At 62.7% G+C, this 19371-nt stretch overlaps 2 protein-coding genes across 6 annotated transcripts in view; both read right to left on the bottom strand.

The window, feature by feature from the left end:
* Positions 1–930: 930 nt before the first annotated feature.
* SEMA4C (semaphorin 4C) lies at positions 931–11472 on the bottom strand. Of its 5 annotated transcripts, none has more exons than XM_060169014.1 (15): positions 11006–11472; positions 8381–8526; positions 6749–6897; positions 6360–6422; positions 6115–6213; positions 5943–6039; positions 5703–5819; positions 5454–5605; positions 5182–5357; positions 4764–4908; positions 4441–4663; positions 4212–4324; positions 2631–2788; positions 2472–2542; positions 931–2344 (listed from the first exon to the last, which is right to left on the bottom strand). In XM_060169014.1, the coding sequence occupies exons 2-15, from the start codon at positions 8487–8489 to the stop codon at positions 1515–1517; spliced, it is 2502 nt and encodes an 833-aa protein (XP_060024997.1). In that variant the 5' UTR covers positions 8490–8526; positions 11006–11472; the 3' UTR covers positions 931–1514. The 5 variants fall into 5 exon arrangements, with proteins under 5 accessions (XP_060024997.1, XP_060024998.1, XP_060024996.1 ...); XM_060169015.1 differs by lacking the exon at positions 11006–11472 and adding an exon at positions 10532–10610; XM_060169013.1 differs by lacking the exon at positions 11006–11472 and adding an exon at positions 10532–10598 and having other exon boundaries at positions 8381–8529.
* A 4227-nt stretch (positions 11473–15699) lies between these two features.
* The window catches only part of FAM178B (family with sequence similarity 178 member B), a 94770-nt gene continuing 91098 nt past the window's right edge, over positions 15700–19371 (bottom strand). The window contains 3 exon segments of the mRNA XM_060170005.1: positions 15700–15732; positions 17082–17234; positions 17543–17620. Of these exon segments, the coding sequence (XP_060025988.1) occupies positions 15700–15732; positions 17082–17234; positions 17543–17620 (264 nt within the window).

Below are 19371 nucleotides of genomic sequence, written 5' to 3'. Positions count from 1 at the left end.
GGCGTGAATTATAGAACCCAGGCGGGGTCCTGTTTTTCTTACAAATATCTGGGCCCTGCACGGCTCCTTCCATAGGCCAGGGGCTTGGTGCCCACCGGGTGGCAATGGGGAAAGTTCCCTATGGTGTGTTGCTGGAGCGTTCAGGGCTAACAGTCTGGAGGGTAAAGGCTGAAAGTCATCCTTCCTCCCTTAAGTTGGTTGGGAGCCCCATCCCCACACGAGCCAGCCCACACCACCTTAAGCTGCTTCTAGGAAGTTCCCCTCCTCGGCCCCCTCACTCCCATTTCCCCTTCCCAGAGTTCTGGGAAGCCAGGCCCCTCCCGCTCTCCTGCTTCTACTCCCCATGCCCTGACTTCTCCCTTTGGCCAGAAGCCAAGGCTGGCTCTCAAGCGGCTGTGGCCCTGGTCTGGCTCCCAGCCCGAACCACCACTGTGGGAAAACATTGGCGCCTGGGCTGTCCCCCCTCCAGAGAGGGGCACAGGCAGGAGGGGGACCTCTGAAGGAAAGGGAGGCTGCCCCAGGACTGAGAAGGGGGGGCAGTCCAGCCCCACTCAACCCACAGGTAGTCTCCCTCTTGGCACCCAGAAGGTTTTGGCCCAAATGTCTTATCTCCGTGACAGGAAGTTTCATTTTCTCCATTTTATTTGTCCATATAAAAATACTCAAATATTTACAACAAATAAATACGTGGGGACACAATAAGTTACACTGTGAGAAGCCCTCCTCCTGGGGCTGGGAGAGGATGTGCCGCGTCCACAGCATGCCCGCCCTCTCCTCCCCTCCCCCTCCCCCTCCCCCCACACCACCTTTCCCAGCCCCGCCAGGGAGGACAAGTATAAAATACCACTGAATCCCAGGGCCAAGCGGGAGGCCCCTCCCACCCTTCCCCCAAACACACAGGAGGCTCCATCTCCCCCCCCCACCCTGAAAACATTCACAGCCCTGGGAGTAGGACCAGGCCCACCCCAGAGCCCTGGACTCCCCCAGAGGGGCACAGCACCCTGCCCAGCCCACCCCCGTATGTACATGGCTGCCCCCCAACTGGGGACAGGCGGGGGTAGGAGAGGCAAAGTGATACAACCCCTTCCCCTTCATAGCTTCAGTGACCCACCAGGAGGACCCCAGGCCAAGGGAAGACTTGACAGAAACAGGAAGACTGTGTCACACACCCACACACACATACGTGCACACGTCCACAGACACACATGTATGTACACAAACACACCCACGTCTCCAACTTCCGCCTTGAAAGGTTTTGGCTGCTGGGGTCCCGTGCGTCTGTGATTCACAGCCCCTCACAGAGGAGGAAGGTGCCCTCTGTTGTGAGGCTGGTGCCCCGGTGAGCCACACCAAGTGGCAGTGCCCGTGCTGAGAGAGCAGGTCCTCATGGCCGGGCGGTGCCGGGCAGGGTCCGTCCGGGGCAGAGCAGGTGCCCGTGCCATGTCCCTGAGGTAGCTGGTGCCTGTGCAAAGTAGGAGCCGCGCCTCCCACGCTGCCCCGCCGGAGGGGGACCCTCACACCGAGGACTCCTCGGGGTTGGAGTCCGGCAGCTGCTGGCGCTGCTGCAGTTTGCGTCTCAGCTCGTCGGCGAGCTCGGGCAGCGGGTGCCCGAGGCTGCCCCGGTCCTCCCCTCCCAGCTGTAAGCGCACGTATCCGTTGGCATTGGAGTTCCGCCCGCCCCCCAGGTGGAGCCGAGTTGGAGAAGGCAGGGGCTGGCCGGGGATGCCAGGAGGCGGCGAGGGGGGCCCGCCGCCGGGCTGGCACCGGGCGTGTCCAGGAACGATCTTGAGGGAGCCGTCCGAGTAGTAGTAGCCCACGGGGTCCCAGAGTTTCTCGTCCGTCTCGGGGCCGGGCCGGAAGGGGGGACTGGTGGGCTCCTTGGGCAGCTCCAGAGGGTACACCAGGGTCCTCTCGGCTGCCTTGGCGCCCTTCTCCAGCTCCTCCCGCAGCCGCCGGCGCAGGGACAGAACCAGCAGCAGCAGCACAAGGCACACGGCCCCCAGGGCCACCACGGCCAGCCACACCAGCCCCAGGCTCTCCAGGGGGGCCCGGGCCTCCAGGGTCACTGACGGGCCCGCCACCACTGCTACCAGGTAGCCTTCGGCAGCCAGCCGGGCCCCCTGCTCCTCCGAGAAGCAGTGGTAGGCCCCGGCGTGGCGGGGCTGGGCGGCCATCACCACCAGGGCCTGCAGCCGGGCGTCGTAGAGGAAGGAGCCGGGCTGCTCTGCAGGCAGCTCCCGGCCCCCAAAGGTCCAGCGGGCATGGGCGAGGTTGGAGGAGAGGCGGCAGGGCAGCACCAGGTCTGTGCCTGCCACCACCGTGATGTTTTTGGGCGTGAGCCTGACTGCAACGGCAGAGAAAGCAGAGCAGAGAGTCAGTGCAGGAAACCCAGGCCGGGGGGCGGATGCAGACACTTCAGCTCTGGCCCAAGGCCCACCGCCCTGGGAGGGGGACTAAAAAAGACAGCTCACCTTTCTTACTGCCCCGGAAGTTACAGATGCTTGAGGTGTCTGAGACTGTCACGTGCTGGATCAGCAGGGACCTGGTGGGGGAAGCAGAGGCCATCAGCGTCCCAGCTCTAGCCCCCCTCCCCTCCCTGCTGGTCCCAGCACGCGCAGAGCCCCACTCACCCGGAGTGGCCGCTCACGGCCGTGCAGCGGCTGGTGTTGACACTCCAGGCGCAGTAGGGGTCCCGAGCGAGCACGCAGTCAGCGCAGGAGCGGTACTTCACGCAGTCGGCCAGGGGCAGCTGGACCAGCTGGGAGCGGGAGCCCGCAAAGAGCAGCTTCTGCCAGAGAAGCACAGGAGGGGGGTGAGCCAGGCCCGGACACGGCCTGGGGGCGGCTCAGACCTTGGCCAGGGGGCACAAGGGGCCCAAAAGAGAAAGGGGACTGCGCTCAAGTCCTGAGGAGGGAAATCTGAGGACTGAGAATGCACGGAGGGCTTACTGCAGGCCAAACGCAATCCTAAGCATCTTACAGATGTGACCTTATTAGAAAGGAACAGCGAACCTGTGAGGCCGAGAAATGTAATCTCACACACACACACACACACCCCCCTACACACACACACCCCTACAAACACACCCCCTACACACACACACACCCCTACACACACACACCCCCTACACACACACCCCTACACACACACACACACATCCCTACACACACACACCCCTACACACACACACCCCTACACACACACCCCCTACACACACACACACACCCCTACACACACACACACCCCTACACACACACACACACACACTCACTCACTCACTCCAGGACAGTATAAATAGCGCAGGAAGTTCAGTTTCCGCAGGGCCCGTCAGCCTCACAATAGCACCAGCAGAGCATAAGGCGTTTTCCTCTGTTTGAATGGTGATTGCCAATTTGTGTGTTTCTTCAACCACAGACTTTGTTTCTGCCATTATTCCACGTTCTGGAGAAACAACCTGAGCCGCCACCACAGGTGGTGAAAGGCGCGCGCGGGAAGGTGCCACAGGTTCGCCAGAAGAGAGCAGAGCAAGAGCAGAAGTGAGAGCAGCACTTCGGGGAACGGCTGAAGCCGCCGGAGGCAGGGGGCAGGGCTGGAGGGCAACGGGGCCGATCGGCAAGGCGACGTCACGAGGGCATCACGAACCGACACAGCACAAGGCCGGGCCAACAGTGGCACCGGCAGAGAAGAGGCACAGCGCAACCCCGAGGGGCCTGAAGAGAGCGCACAGAACAGCCGCCACGGCCCCGTTCTGGGAACGCAGCCCCGCCAGGACCAGGCTATATATGAAACATAACGCCCGGCCGCCAGGACCAGGCTATATATGAAACATAACGCCCGGCCGCCAGGACCAGGCTATATATGAAACATAACGCCCGGCCGCCAGGACCAGGCTATATAGAAAACATAACGCCCGGCCGCCAGGACCAGGCTATATAGAAAACATAACGCCCGGCCGCCAGGACCAGGCTATATAGAAAACATAACGCCCGGCCGCCAGGACCAGGCTATATAGAAAACATAACGCCCGGCCGCCAGGACCAGGCTATATAGAAAACATAACGCCCGCAGAGCGCGGATTCCGTTAGCGCTCTCATTCCTGGGACCCGCCCCAAGCTACCCGAGGTGGCTCAGGCATCTCCCCACCCCTGTACCGGCCAAGCACACGACCAGGGGTGGCCTGGGGACAGTGGTGGGTGGGGCCTGATTACTACCTTGCTCCGGGACAGGACCAGGCTTTCCACTGGCTCCTGGTCAAACACCTGCAGCTCCTCAATCAGGTGGACCCAGGGCCCCAGGCTCACGGCCTTGAGCAGCCAGCCATCTCCTGTGGGGGGGGTGGGCGAGGACAGGTGTAAAGAAAAGAGCAAGAGGCTCTCCCCGCGTGGGACACACAGGCCTCCGCCCAGTCCCCAGGGGCCTTGCCGCGCCCCCTGGGCCCACCTGTGCCGATGAACAGCACTGTACAGGTGGCTCCATCGAGCCCCGTGACCCGGTCGGCCACCAGCTGGGTGAAGTTGGCATCTTTCTTCACCAGCAGGGGCCGGCCCCACCGAGGCCCCACCTGCTCCTCCATCAGCGGGTGCTTCTTGATGAAGTTGAGGGTGTTGTCGGGCAGCTCCAGGGAACTGGTGTAGCCGTGGCGCCGGTGCCAGTTGTTGATGCACTGGGGGCGGGGGAGAGGAGGGAGAGGAGGGAGCTATCAGCCCGGCGGGAAGGGCACTGGCGAGGAGGACACAAGCGCGCCCCTGCCCCGGATGACTCACCGAGCCGGGCCGCGGGCTGGGTACCGGGTCGGTGTAGCGGCCCCACTTTTGGGCTTGCTCATGGTACTCCTTGTAGGGCCCCTCGAACACCCTCTGGATCTCTTCCAACTTGTACTCACAGACTGCTGACAGGTCCATGTCGCCCCTGTCACAGCAAGGGAGGGACCCCCAGGGTCAGGCCTGGGGCGACCACAGCTCCGGGCGTGCAGCGGGAAGGCAGGGCCCAAGCACAAGAAGGTCACGGGCCCACATGACGTGACGGCGGCTCCAAGTGCCACCGGGGACAGAGCACGGCCCACCTCCCGCGGGGGGCTTTGCAAAGGGGCCAGGCGCCTGGACGTCCCCCGGGGCCTGTCCCTGTCAGACCCAGCCTGCGGACCCGCTCCTCCCCACCCCCAAGGGCTCCCAGCCAACTCACCACCGCGCCCGAAAAACCCCGAAGAAGGTGGTGTTGTGCCAGGAGGTGTCCTGCAGGGTATGCAGAGCCTGCAGCTGGTTGAAGTAGAGCTGCCAGTCAGGCGCGGAGCACACCAGCCGCGCCTTCAGGAACGTGGTCCACTTCCTCTGCAGCGTCCGCGCGCCCCCCACGTCACCCTGGGGGACAGCGAGGGGACACTGCTGGTCAGCCCCGCCGGGCTCCCAGGGCCGTCCGCCGCTCTCCCGGGGCCGCCTGCCGCGGGGCGTCTGTACCTTGCAGACTCGGGCCACGCGGGCCACCACCTGCTCGGCGTAGCAGTCGTATTCCACGGCGCGCTCGCTGAAGAAGAAGTACACCTTGTCGTCGTCCCCCGTGAAGCTGCCCAAGCTCTCCGGGATGTAGGCGGAGCCCACGAAATGCGGTTCTACGGGAAGGGGAGGAGGGTCAGCCCGGGCGCTGGGCCCTCGCGGCGCTTCCCACCCACGGCTGCCCGGTTGGCTGGCCGGCTCCTCGGGGCTCACCGTTGAGCCAGAAGGCCAGGTACTCCGTCTTCATGGCGTGGTGCGGCCCCATGATCCGCAGGATGACGGGCTCCGTGCCCAGGAAGTTGTTGAGCGTGGCCGAGTACAGCTCCCCGTCTACGGGAGACAGGGGGTCAGCCGGACCAGAAGCGAGGTGCAGTTGCACTCAGGCCACACAGCCCCGGACTGGGGAACAAGTCCTGGGGGAACCCCCCAACCTGCAGCGGGACAGCCACTCACCCACAAGGAGGCCGGTGTGGCCCTTAACTGGGTCATAGGGACACTTCCCCTTGCCATCTTCGAACTCGCCACGCTCCAGGGTGAAGGTGAGCATGTCCTAGGGGAAGGGAAGAGGCGATGAGAAGGCGACGGGGATCGGTCGAGGGGGCTGGGGGAGGGGAGCGGCACTCACAATGTAGGTGCACTTGGGCTGGAAGGCGTAGGTACCACAGACATACAGGTGGGATGCGTTATACGGCTGCAGGAAGCGGATGAAGTTGAAACACTCCGTCTGGGGAGAGAGAGGCGTCAGTTAAAGTATGAGGGCCCCGGACATGGGGACACAAGGACCCAGACCAGCACTGGGTCAAAGGGGGCTCTGGGGAAAGAGTGTGCACCATGCCCCCCGCCCCTGCCAGCAGTGTCCCAAGCGCCCACCTGGTTACTCTTCCCTTTCTGGGTGCACTCCGCCTTCTTCTCAGCTGGCGCCTCCCATGAGATCTGGGGGCAGGGAGGGGACACGTCAGCAATGTCACAGGTACATACTGAGCATGTGCTACTAGCAGGGCCCATGGCAGCAACGTGGGGGAGCCAAGTGAGAAGACACGGTCCCCACTCTCTGGGAGCTTATTCCAGCAGAGGTCAGAAGCCCCAGCTGCCCCAACGCAGTGGACCCAGTAAGTGCTGCGGACTCGGGGGAAGCAACATGCTCACCGAGGAGAATGGGGTGGGGGGCAGCTGAGCCGAGGGGACAGCCTGGCCAAGCGAAGCCCCTCCGGGTCCTGCCTCTCTCACCCCCGCGTGCCTCCCGCTCCCCCACCTCTCACCACTCCCTGCAGCTCCAGAGCCTCCACGCTGAAGGCAAACAGGGCCTCCCGGGCCCCTACGTACAGGAGCCCGGTCTGCTCGGTCAAGGTCAGCGTCAGAAAGTCCTGGATGCCCGTCTGGGAGAAGCGCCGCACCACCGTGGCCAGCTCTGCAGGGACAAGGCCAGAAAGAGCAGGGATGGGGTGAGCGGACCTTCCTGGGACTCTGGGAGGCCCCCCCACCCCCAAATCAGCCCTCCTCTATGCGATGGTCACCCCTGGTCCCCACATTAGAGCTAGCACCCCACAGGCAGATGCCAGCCAAGCCCCCTGACTGGTAGTAAAGGGCATTTTCTGAACAGGCTTTTGGCTCTGACAGCTCCACCCAGGCCTCCCTGGCCTTTCCCAGCCGGGGCGGAGGCAAATCTGGGCTGGGGAGGAGGAAGGAAGGATATCTCAGCCACAGCTTCCGGTCAGAGGAAGCCATCAGACCGACGGCTCTCACTCTCAGGGTCAGCAGCACTCCCCCCTCCCAGCTTCCTCAGCTGCTGCTTCCTTCTTTGCTCTGCTGCCTGCTGCCCTCACCAGGGTCCAGCCAGGCCCTGGACCCTGATCCAGTAGGGTAGGACGGACAGAAGTTGTGAGCACTCCTTTGACTTAGGAAACCCTTCCCTCCAGTGAGACCCAAATCCGGGCTGTTAGGGATACAAGCACAGCCGGCTATGGGCTGAGGAGGGACGGCAGGAGATGGAATCGGGCTGGGAGGCCAGGCCAGGGAGGTCAGCGGAAACCAGAAGCTGGGGACCAGAGATGGCGCTGAAGCCTCAGGGCTGGGAAGCCCTGTTGCCATCCGCCAAGCAGTGCGCTATGGTATTCGCGTAGTCACAGGGTTCCTACGTCAGCCCCCAGAACAGCTGCCGACCTGTCCTCAGGGTCCCTCTGAACCAGCCTCACTCTTTGGAGACAACGACGGGCCCAGACACAGGCCGGCAAGGGAAGGCTTCGTTAGCATGGAGAGGAGCCTGTGGGAGGTGAGCTCATCCTGGGCCCCCAGAGCACACAGATGATACAAACACCTGACATCACCTCCGCAGACAGGTGTGTGAGCACAGAAGGGCTGTCAGGTCTGCCGTCTCCTCATGCGAGCACGTGCATGCGTGCGCACCCCCCCCACTCTAGGGCCACCAGACAGCAGAGTGTCAGGGCAGCAGAGGGACGTCTATTGTATCAGGGTTGCTAAGGGGGCTCCTGGGGGCAGAGAGCTGGAAAGACTTGGGTGCAGGCAGTGACACCCTTCACCTCATGCCCATCCTGACCCAGGTTTCTCTCTTTAGGCTCTCAGTGCTCGCGATAATTCCAGAAGTGAGGCATGGGGAGAGTAATGCAGAATGGTCACTCTCTCTTGTATAACAGGGGCAGCTGAGCCAGGTCCTAAGTGTCAGGAGGGATCCTCTAGGTCCTGGCCTGGACTACCAGTTCTGGGTCCCTAGGGCCACTCACTCACATTCCTCAGTAAGCTGTGTCACATACATCAGTGGGCCTTGAGCCCGACTGCAGAATACGGCTGGCACGTCCTAGAGGGCAATTCCTTAGCACCCCTCTTCCCCCAGGAGTCCCTCCTGGCCTCCCGCTCCCCGCCCTCCAGGCACTCACCCCCAGAAGATACCGTCTTCCGGGGCACCAGGTTCCACCACACCTCAGCCCCAATGCCCAGGCCCCACAGTCCCACTGCCAGCAGCCAGACGGCCCAGTGCATGGCCATGGCACACGCCCTGGCGCTTAGCTCCAGGCCAGCTGCCCTGCTGGGGGAAAAGAAAGGGTCAGAATCACAGCCAGAGAAAACAGACCGGAAGGGGGCCCACACAAGCCGTACCAGGAGGCACCGACAGGACAGAAGACCAGATCCATCCTCCCCAGGACTCCCCCGTGCCCCAGGCCTTGGAGCAGAGACCTAGTCCCCTCCGACACCTGGCCTCAGCCTCTACAGCCTCCAAAGGGACCATGGGGTCTCCCTGGGGGGAGGGAGAGAGCTAAGTCAGCTGCAAGAGCGGACACTTGGACACTCGGACAACCTCCGGGCCCTCCCCGACTCCTTCTCTTCAACAGGAAGTTGTTTAAGAAAATAAAAAGGGGACCCCCCTCCCCACCTCAGGCCTGATAGATTCGAAAGATTTCTTAAAATAACCTCTGGAGGCAGGACCTGGCCCTACTGGGGCTCCAGCCAGCTCCAAGACCTAATTCTGAGACGCAAACCCCTCAGCAGGGTGATAAGCATGCGGTGGGGCAGGAGGTTGGAAAAGACCCCCAGGGAGGACTCGGCGCATCAGGCCTGCGGGGGTCCCGGCCCCAGCCTCTTGCCTCCCCCAGCGCAGACAATGGCCGGGCAGAGCCCCAAACCCCGTTCCACATCACAGGGCTGAAGTGGGTCCGGGAGCTGGAGGGGCCCCGCTTCCCGAGGCCCCTTTGTTGCCCAAGAAGGAAGGCAGGAAGTGGGTGGGATGGGCGTGGAAATGACCAGGGCCTCATCCTGTTCCTCGCACAGGATCCTAGGAGACACCAGCCCTAGGGCTGAGGGGCGGCGGAACAACGGAGCCGGCTCCGGTCTCATCAGGGATCTCCCGGCAGCGCGTTCAGGCGGGGGCTGGGGGGAAGTGAGGACCCGGTGGGGAGCGCCAGGGGGGTTCCTCCTGGACCGCGGAGGGCGCCCCGAGCAGGGCCGGCGCCTGCTGCGCTCTCCCGGGGTCTTGACGAACCTTCCCAACTCAGAGATCGCGCCCCCAGGACCCCGGCCAGGGCAGGCCATCTGGATTAATTTCCACTGCTCCAGCCCTCCAATGCCGGGAACAGAGACAAAGAAGCTGGGTCTATGCTCACCCCAAAACAAAGGGTCCCCGCCAAGACCCCGTCCCGGGTCCCCCCCGCCCCCCCGGATTCTCCCCTCCCCCAGCTTCGGGGATTTGAAGGCAAACAAAGCGGCGGCGCTGGGAGCGTGGCGAAGCCCGGCCTGCGGACGCCCCCTGTCGGCCCAGTAACCCAGCGCGGGAAGGGCGGGGGGGGGCGCAGGAGATGCGTTCACCACCACCCCCGTCCCCCAACACACCCCCAGCCCTCCCTCGGCCCCTTACCCCAGGCCCGGGCCGGACCCCGCGGCGCGCTCCAAGGCTCTGCCGCCACAGCTCCTCCCCGGAGCAGCCCCGGAGGTGGGGGTGTGTAGAGGGGTGCGGGCTCCTGGCGGCGCGCCCCCCACCCTTGCCCACCCAGAGCGGCGGGCCGCGGACGGCGCCCCCGCGGCTGCAGGGCTAGTGCTCCAGCCGGGGACTGGGCGGCGCGGCTCAGGAGCCTGGCTTTCCAGGACAGCCCGCCTCCCCAGCGGAGCGGGCGCGCGGCCGGGGGGCCGCGGCAGGGAAATCCGATCCCACAACATCGGCCTCCGTCCAAGCCCGCCCCAAACTTTCCGTCGGGGGTGGGGGAGCCAGGGGCAGTTCGGGGGCCTGGAGAAGATCCCGGCCGCGGACCGGACTGCACGAGGGACCCCCGCTCCCTGAGCCCCGCTGCCCCTGACCAGTCCGCGCCTCCGGACCCTGTGGCGGCGGGCGCCGCTCTCCCTGCTCCCCAGCCCCCGCCAAGCAGCCCGCGGGGGGCGCAGAAAGGCGCTCGGGCGGACAGCTGTCCCCGCCGCCGCCCCTCCCTGAGCCCCCAGACCCCGTCCCTCGCGCGTGCGGCGTCCCCCGCCCGAGTCGGGGGACAAAGCGGCGACCCCGGAGCCCCCTGGCTCCGATCCCAAGCAAACCCGGCCTCACTCACCTCTTCTTCGCGGCTTGAATCCCTGGGCGCCGCCCTCGCGTTCGGCTCCGACCACGGTCCGCCCCTGCCCGCGCGCCGCCGCCGCCCGCGCGCGCCCGCCCGCCCAGCTCCACTGCCCCTCTGCCACCGCCCCTCGGCCCGGCTCGGCTCGGCGCCCCTGGGCTCGGGCTCCCCGCGCCACCGCGGCGGGCGCCGGCTCTTTCTCCGCCGCGGCCGCGGCTCTCCGCCCCCTCCCCCCTGACGTCAGGCGGGGGGGCTCGACGGAGGTCGGGGGCGGGCCGCGAAGGCCCGCCCCGGAGGGGGCTGCGACCCGCCGCGACCCGCACGCCTACCCGCTCCCCGCCCGGGGGCTCGGACCCCCGCCCCTCCCCGTGCCCTGCCGCCCCGCGCCTTGCAGCCGCGAGCTGCGCCACCGCGCCGGGAGGTGGGGCGGGGGAGGGACTCCTGGCCCTGGCACTGGGGAGTCGGACTCACCGGGTCTTTCCGAAGTGTCCCCCAAGGCCAACCGCGCAGGCTGGGCGGCCGGGCTCGGGAATGGGGCTAAGGGGATCCCCACGCTGAGGTTACTGGAACGAAGGCGTGCGGGCCACTTCAGGGCGAGTATCCGAGGCTTCTTTTCGGGGCGGACCAGAATGGTCTGTCTTTTGGCCCCCAATTCTTCTCCGTTTATTGGCCCCAACTCCCACTGACCCCTGCGACCAGACTGGAACGGGCCTCACCAGCCAGTAAGACCCCCCAAGTCTCCCCGAGACCTTCTGCCCCTTGTTTCTCACGCTCCAGGCGGAGGGACCTGCTCAGCGCCCCCCGGCCAGCTCCCGGCGAAGACAACCCTGGACTCCGATTGCACAGAGCCTACCCTCAGGAAATGACTCCTTCTGGTGCCCCTGGAAGACTGAATAACAAGTGACATGAGCCCTGATGTTCAGACGAAAGGGTTCTGAGGGGAGCCACGCTGGAGGAGAACTGGCATCTTCCGAACCGCCAGCCTCCGCCCACAGCCGCTCCTAGAAGTAACTTGTAGCCCCGGCCTCCTGGGCGGTGCTGGGGTGTCCTCCTTGCCAGCTGGTTTCTCGGAGCTGGGCAGGTGGACAGAGGAACCCCAGGCAGGCCAGCCCACCGGGACCCGGAGACAGATGCCACCTCCTGGCTAGGGGCAAAGGGCAGAGGTGAAGAGACTGGAGGCCCTGAGGCTGCGGTGGTGACTTTATGCCTGGTGCAGTCCTGGAGGGGAGGGACACTTTAGGGCCCCGTCAGCAGATCTGGATTATAAATCAGTCCCGATGGGAGGTTTTGTTCTGGGTTAAAACTTGGCATCAGAAAAGTGGAGACCAGAAGAGTCGTGGAGATAATTGGGAAAAGCAGCCCAGTTTGGATTCAGTAACAATTGGGTCTTTGCTGGTATACATAAAGGCCCCTTCTCCCGCGCTGGCCAAAGCCACATTTCCCAGCTCCTTTCCACCAGAAAAAAAAAAAAAAAAAAAAAAGAAAGAAAAGCTGTGGCCTTGGAGATGCTGGAGATAGGGGGCAAGCCAGTTAATTAGCATGGGGTGGGCAGGGAAGGCTTTGCTTCAGCTGACAGGGAGGAAGATGAGTGACCCCCCTCTTCCTGTTAGACCCTGCGTCTATTTATGTGGTTGTAAATCAATAGGCAGGTACCCCTCACATTTGTTCTGTGCTTCACACTCTGCAACTTGCCTTCACTCTGCCCTCATGACCACCCTTTCCAAAGTAGGTATTATTTCTCCCATTCCATAGATGAAATGAGTCTCAGAAAGGTTACGCATCCTGCCCAAACTCACATAGATAATGAGCAAGGTCAGAACGTTAAATCAGGCCTTAGGACTCCTGATCCCGTCTTTCCACTAAGTCACAGGGTATCCTGATAACTTTTAGGCCACAAACACTCCATTTCCTGCTGTTTTTCCTCACCTTCACCTCCCACCCACCTCTAGGTGTGACGGTTACCAGGCTGAGACCTGAGCTCCTAGCCCCACCTGCAAGACAGCCCTAGTGGAAAGTCTCAGCAGGTGGTTTGGTTTCACTGGCCGTGACAGTCTTCTGTAGCTCAAGGCCGGCTGCTCGGTTCCTGCTAACAGACTCCGGAGCCCTTCCCTCCCAAACGCTCCTCAAAGTTAAGGCTGCAGCTTGCCTGCTCCCCTCTTCCACCTTCACTCATTTTCTGCTGCATTCTGTTCCTTTCCGGTGCTGGTCTTTTCCGTGGGTGGTTGGGCAGGAGATAAAGTTTCCTACATGACTACTTGCTCATGATTCATACTTTAAAATAAAAGCACAACTGGTCAAAAATGAGGATTCCTGGGTCTTAAATTAAGAAGAAAAAAAGTTACTAATACCGGGGGAAAAAAAAAAAGACTTGTGTATAGGTATGTCAAGCCTCCTCAGGGCCTGTCTATCATATTCTATGGAAGGTATCCACTTTTCAGGCCTTAGGCCTTGACAGACCCTCTTACTTTCCCCATTTGTTCAACCATGTGTGGCCAAGAAAAGGCAGCTGTGCTAAATGCCCCCCGAGTTTCTCTGAGGACCCACTGGCAGCTCAGTCCGGCCCCTAGAGATGGACCCAAGAGTCTTCTCTGGAAAGCAAGGCCCCCCCTCACTCCCACACCTTGGTCATGCACCATGGTGCCCCTCCTGTGAACTCCAGCTCTCCTGAGGCTGCTTTCTGAGGGGGGGGTGAGGGCGGGGCTGAGGGGTCACAGTGGGGTTCTGTAGTCAACACTGTCTGGCCAACTTCCAAGGGAGTCAGGAGCTGCTGTCACCCCACAGGGGGGAAATGAAAAAGCCTGGGTCAGCCACCCTTCAGGGGCCTGAGGGCCTGGGGACCGAGGGGAGTGGGGACATAGGAAAAGGACTTCCTCTCTCCACTTCCTCCTAAAGGAGAGTTATCAAAGCCGTCCACCTGGGAAGCCTTTCCCTTCCAGCCCCTCCCTACCACCATCGCCAAAGGAAGCAGGAGAACATCCGTCATCACAGCCCCGGATGCTGCCTTTCCAGTGGCTTCCACCAGGATATCCCTCAGCCTCTCCCCAGGGGCTTAGGGATCTGGAAAGCGTATGTGGCGAAGTTGCCAGCATCACTGTGGAACTCTCGGCCTAGAGGCTGGCTCTCTAACTGGTCCTGGACTGGTTTTAGAAGATCTGGTCAGCTCCCAGCCAGTTCCAGCGGGGGCCCATTACACGTCCCGGGGGACGCCGTACGCCCTTGGGTGACCTCAAAGTGCTCACCTCTGCTCAGGTTACAGGGAGGCCTCTGGAGGGCCTGAGCTGCCACCAACACCTCCTCTCTCCCTGGCATCTATTTCTCTCCTGGGGGTGAGTGTCTCCGGGAGCTGGGGCGGAGGGGGGCAGTGCATGAGAACCGGGCCTGGGCAGGAGGGCTCCAGAGCCTGCAACGCTGGACAGCTCGAACCCTTGCTCAGAGCCCAGCAGGGGCGGCTTCGAGAATTGGAAGCTCCCTGCTTCAGACTCTCAGGGCTCCCTACTCCCTCTCCGCCCTTGGCTGCGAGAACGAAGAAAGGAAATTTCAAAGGTGATTTCCAGGTTTCCAGAGCAAACTGAACAGCCGGGGATCAGGGGCAGGGGCGGCCCTGAGGGAGGGTGAAGGCGGTGGCTCGGCACAGCTCTGCTATCGGAGGATCTCAGGCCTACCTGATGCCGCTGGGGCCTCAGGGGTGCCCTGGCCAAGGGGGCCTGTGATGTGGCCAGGAACAGAAACCAGAACTCTCAGGCAAGCCGCCTGGGCCTCCAAGCCTCCCTGGCAGAGAGCTTCTTCCACCTCTCACCTGGCGAAGGAAGAGAGGCAGGGAGACGTGGTGCCCGGCCCTCGGCCGTGTGCTCGTGCTCTCTGAATTATACATCTGCCTTGGCTCCCAGCACTCTGGGGACCCAGCGAGAGCCTCCAAAACAGGCCCAGGAAGCGATGGGCTACACTTCGGGGCTGCAAATAGAGGCACTTGGCCTGAAGGTCCTTTATTTGGGGGCAGTTTCCTACTTAACCTGCCTTACCCTGACCCCCGTGTGAAACAAAGGAGAGGGACAAATAAACAGAGAGAGTCACAAGCGCCAGCCATGGTGACCTTCCACTGGCAGATGCTAGGGTGGAGCTGAGGAAGGGGCACCGGCCCAGTGGGCAGGGCTCCTCCTCTGCTACCTCCTATCTACCTCCTGTGGCCCCTGCAAAACCCCATCCCAACCCAGGAAGGAGTCAGGAGGGGTCAGGGACTAGCAACGGATTCTCAGGGTTGGACGTGTGGGCAGATCCCCAAGGATCTCCTGGGGGTACCGAAGGCTCACTCACTTCTCAAGGGGAGCAGGTCAAAGACGTCCAGCACCCGTTTAGGGATCAGGGCCCACAAAACTGATCTTGGGTAAGGCAGAGGGGAAACCAAAAGTCTTGGGAACGATCTTTCGGCACTGCCCCCCATGCCCAACTCCTAAGTCTGGGAGTTGATTTCAGAGCTCAACAACAAGCTGAATTAAGTGCAATTACAGCCCTGAGCTACCACCTCACTCCGGATCTTCCCCAGTGGCAGCGGGGAGTGGGGAGTCCCGGTCCCAGACCAGTCCAAACAAACGTTCCCCATCCTTGCTCCCTGGGTGTCTGACAGCTCTCAGGCCACAGCCAGAACTGCTCCTCCCTGAAGGTTTACGAACAGCCCTCAGCTGCAGGGGGTGGGGCGGGGCACATGACTGCCTGGGGTGAGAATTCTGCAAAGTATAAGCGAGAAGTCAGGGAACTGGGCGCTGAGCACGGGCCCTCAGTAAGGGACTGAAGGAACTCTTGTAACCAATGATGCTGAAATGAGACTTTAGCGTGCACAAGGAACCCTCACATTAGGGACACACAGAGATGGGAAGGAGGGTGGGGAGGATGGTGGCCGGAGGACCCAGGAAGCCCAGGAAAACCAGAGCTTTGGAGACAAAGGTCTCGGGGAGAGGAGACGGTGGGGAAGGGAAGGAGAGCTGAGAGGTGAGCCAGGCAGCGAGAGGCAGGATCCTCGCCCGGAGGGGGCTCAGGGCAGCGGGGGAGGCAGGTGCCTGCTTCAGCTGGCTGGTCCTCCTCTGGTCTCCATTCTTCACGCCTCCAGGCAGCTGGGCCATGTTCACTTCCTGCCAGGGCCAGGAGCACTGGGCCACCCCTGCCCTGCTCCATTAGATGTCTTCCCAGGGGCTGAAGTACTGGGTCTGTGGCAAAGAGAAAAGCAGGGTGTGACGGTCTGGGCCCAGGTAGGGCCCACCGATGTGACGCTCCCTGGCGCTCCAGCATCCCTTGAATTTCCACTAAGGCCTCCTCCGTGCCGGATGCTGAGCCACAGGGCTCCTGGGGCTGCCAGGCCAGGTGAGGACATGGCAGGTCAACGGGCCACTCGACCACAGCTCTGCCTCCGTTCTCTCTACTCCCTGTTCACAGGCACAGGGCGCTGTGAGAGGAAGGTGGGACCTGCCCCCTGGCTCGGCCAGGCCACGGATCACTTTTCCCTCTTTTCATGACAAACACACCGCTTCTCACCAGAGACCAGTGTGATCTAGTTCCTTAGGGGTTGAGGATGAGGTCTGCTCTCCAGTTTTCTCAGAGACTTGTGAAATCTGAGACCCAAGCCACAGCCTGTGGCTGATGTGTCAGTCCCAGGTCAGAGGTTACGGGGGAAGGACAAGCGGAGGGGAGTCAGAGGAAAGGCAAGTTGGGAGCCCGGGAGCATTGGGAGGGGGGTTGGAGAAAGAGTTTCTACGAGACCCGGCTCATCTGCATCCAGGGCTGGGGGTGAAGGGGTGAGAGGGCTGCCTGTTGGAGGAAGGGACAGAGGCCAGAAGGGAGGCTGCCAGAGCGGGGGCTGCACTGTGCTAAGTGTGCGGGCTCGCGAGTCAGGCTGGTTCTGTGCCCTGGTTCTGATATTTGCACAACCCGGCCTGCATGATGGGGCAAGCTGTTTAACCTCTCAGTGACTCTGGCTAGCTTGTTCATCTGTGAAATGGGATCATAACAATACCTGCCTCATGGAGGTTACGTGGATTCATGTAGAAGAGGGTCTTTATTCAATAAACATTAGCTATGAGTATTTATTACCCAGGGAGTCTGAGGGAGTCAGGAGCGTGAGTGCTGCTGCTACAAAAACTGGAGGGACCAGGGCAGCCTGGGCGCGTCCCCCCAGCAGAGTGGGAGGCCAGCCTCAGGCCCACAGGACAACTGGGCAGAGGGTGGACAGCTGGTGCCTCTGCTGCCCCTTCCTGGCACAGCTCACGACAGAGCGGCCCTGTGGCCCAGGCTCTTCCCTCTCCGGGGTGAAGCTTTTCGTTGCCTTCAGCCTGGAGTCACCTGCGCTGTGCCTCCCTCCCCGCACTCCCACACGGGGCCTCTGACTCTCGATAAGAATGGCGATGGCCCACCGAGGACACGTCTCCCCGCACTGCCCTCTGCCCCCATCTTCCAGCCAGGAACCCGGCAGCTGCAGAGGGGGCGGACACACTGAGGGCTCCGGTCAGCCGCCTGACCACATCCCTCCCTTCCCAAGCCTGGGGGCTGGTGTGGGCACCACCTGGGGCTGGCAGTGGACCAGCAGCTCCTGCCAGCGGATGTAGGTCTGGGCAGCCAGGTCCTTGAGTGTGGTCCAGTGCATGGCCTGGGGGCTCTCCCGGATGTGGGTGCTGATGCAGCGGTCCAACTGCATGCACAGCAGCTGCAGCTCTCCCTGCAGAGGCCGTGGGGGGCGGGGCACAGGCCCGGCAGCCACAGTCGGGGAGGGGAGCACAAAATCGGAGAAAGAGGAGGACGGGTCTGAGTGACTGCCCAAAAGTCAGGCAGGAAAGGGAGGGGAGGCACGGGGTAACCGGGGGCACGGGTCAGTATCCCTTGGGAAGGTCTGGTGGGACGCTGGGAGGAGGACGAGGCCGGCTCCCCTAGGCCTGCTTCTTTTTCAGCCTCCCACTCTTCCCAGTTCCTGGCAGCGGGCTGGGCTCCTCCCCCAGGGGCCCCAGCCCAGCCTCCTGGGAGACTCACCCATTGGTCTGGAGTAACGTCCTGGCCGCTGACCACCAGCCCAGCCAGCGTCAGGAGGCTGTGACACAGGTAGCAGACCTGGGGAGAGACAGGCTTCCCTGAGTGCAGCTCCGGCCCAGCCCTGGGCTTCTGCGACAGTGTCTGGGGAGGTGTCTTCAAGGAGGGCCCCGCTCACTCAGAGCTCTGCCCCTGAGGAATAACCATGCTCCCCCGCCTCAGAAAAGGAAGAAATCTCTGCCATCCAGAAACCCACACTGTCACCCAGCCCCATCCTGGGGCTCCAGAGGAGAAAGCCCGTGGGCGAGAGGGGCCTGTCCACTCTGAGCTCTGCCTGGTGTCTGTGGTCCCCGAGGTCTCTGCTCTGCTCCCTGTGGCACCCACGCCTCTGCGCACTGTGACCAGATGCCACTGTCCACTATATGCGTACACGGGTCCCCCATGGGTGCCCAGCTCAGCCCAGGGGGACACCCCTGCACAGACAGATGTGCAGCTCAGTCCAGACACTCCCACCGTGCTGACCGGAGGAGGCTGGCGAGGGGAGGGGGGCAAAGGGCAGGAGGTCTGGTTGAGCATTCGCCCACCTTACCCACCTACTCATACCCTCGCTCTTGCCCCCTGGACACCAAGGGGTGAAAACAGGACGAAGGCCGATTCTATGTGATCAGAGGCTACGTTAGATCCCGGGGTGCCCTTGGACTCTGCTGGTGCCCATTCATTTATGAGACATTCACCTGCTGTGCAGAGAAAACGAAGTACGGGAGCGCCCACCCCAAAGGCAGGCGAGGCCCCCGCTGTGAAGACAGCCTGCCCCTGGCGCTCAGTGGGCATACCCCTCCCCCGCTCCCCTGCTGCCCTGTCCCCTTCAGGCCCCTCCTAAGATAGGAGGGGCGGCAGGAAGCACCCCACCATCATGCCTGCGGCAGATAACCAGCCCTGAGGCTGAGCCGGGAGGAGAGGCAGGCTCTAGAGATGGCCAGCAGGGCTCCAGCTTGGTGATAATGGGGTTGGAGCTCAGAGCCAGCCAAGGCTCCCCTGCCCCCCCACTTCCCCTGCCCTTATCATCCTCCCCCTTTAGAGCACCCGGTGGTGCCCCAGAAACGGTCACGGCCTCTTTGCACAGACCCAGCAGCCTCCTTAGGGCAGAAGCTAGAACGGTTTTTGAGGGCATCAGACACGCTAGAGTGTCGTCTTCTCCAGCTCAAACACCACGTGCAAAATCCTGAGGCCACAGGCCACCGGCCCCCCTCCTCCAGCAGCACCTGCCCTGCCCAGGACCCAGCCTGTCCTTCAGCACAGCAGCTGAGGCCCACAGGTGGCTGATACCACAGGCTGGCCGGGTTGGGTGGCATGCCACCTGGCAGTGGGGAAAAGCAGGGGGCCCACTGGGTGTGTCTCCAGGCGGCGCTGCCCCGGGCTGGGGAAGATCCAGCCTCCGTGAGCAGGGTCCACCTGCTGGGTCCCCCTTCCCCAGCCTGGCCTTGCCCTCGGGAGGCTCACGGCAGTCGGAACTCCTGAACTCTGCAGTCGTGGCAAACGGCTCTTTCCCGCCGTCCCAACCCCCTAAAGCAGGCTCAAGCCTGTGTGCTAGACAGTGTACCTTGACTAAGACACAGCCACACACACTCAGACGTCAGACGGGAAAAGATGCTTCAGGAAGGCGATCATTTGGTTACTGACACTGAATACTGAGCCCCAGCGTTCCTGTGGACCAGGAGGACAAAGGGTCCTTCTGGCTTTTCTGGGGAGGGCGGGGCAGCGGTGGTGGTGTGCAGCTGAGAGGGCTTCAGGGAGGAAGTGACTAAACCAGGTCTCAAAGGAGCCGTAGGATT

This window comes from Lagenorhynchus albirostris, chromosome 13, assembly GCF_949774975.1.
Source record: "Lagenorhynchus albirostris chromosome 13, mLagAlb1.1, whole genome shotgun sequence".
NCBI classification, from domain to species: Eukaryota; Metazoa; Chordata; class Mammalia; order Artiodactyla; family Delphinidae; genus Lagenorhynchus; species Lagenorhynchus albirostris.
Note: the sequence above shows the minus strand (reverse complement) of the source record. Positions and strands in the feature narration are given on the sequence as shown.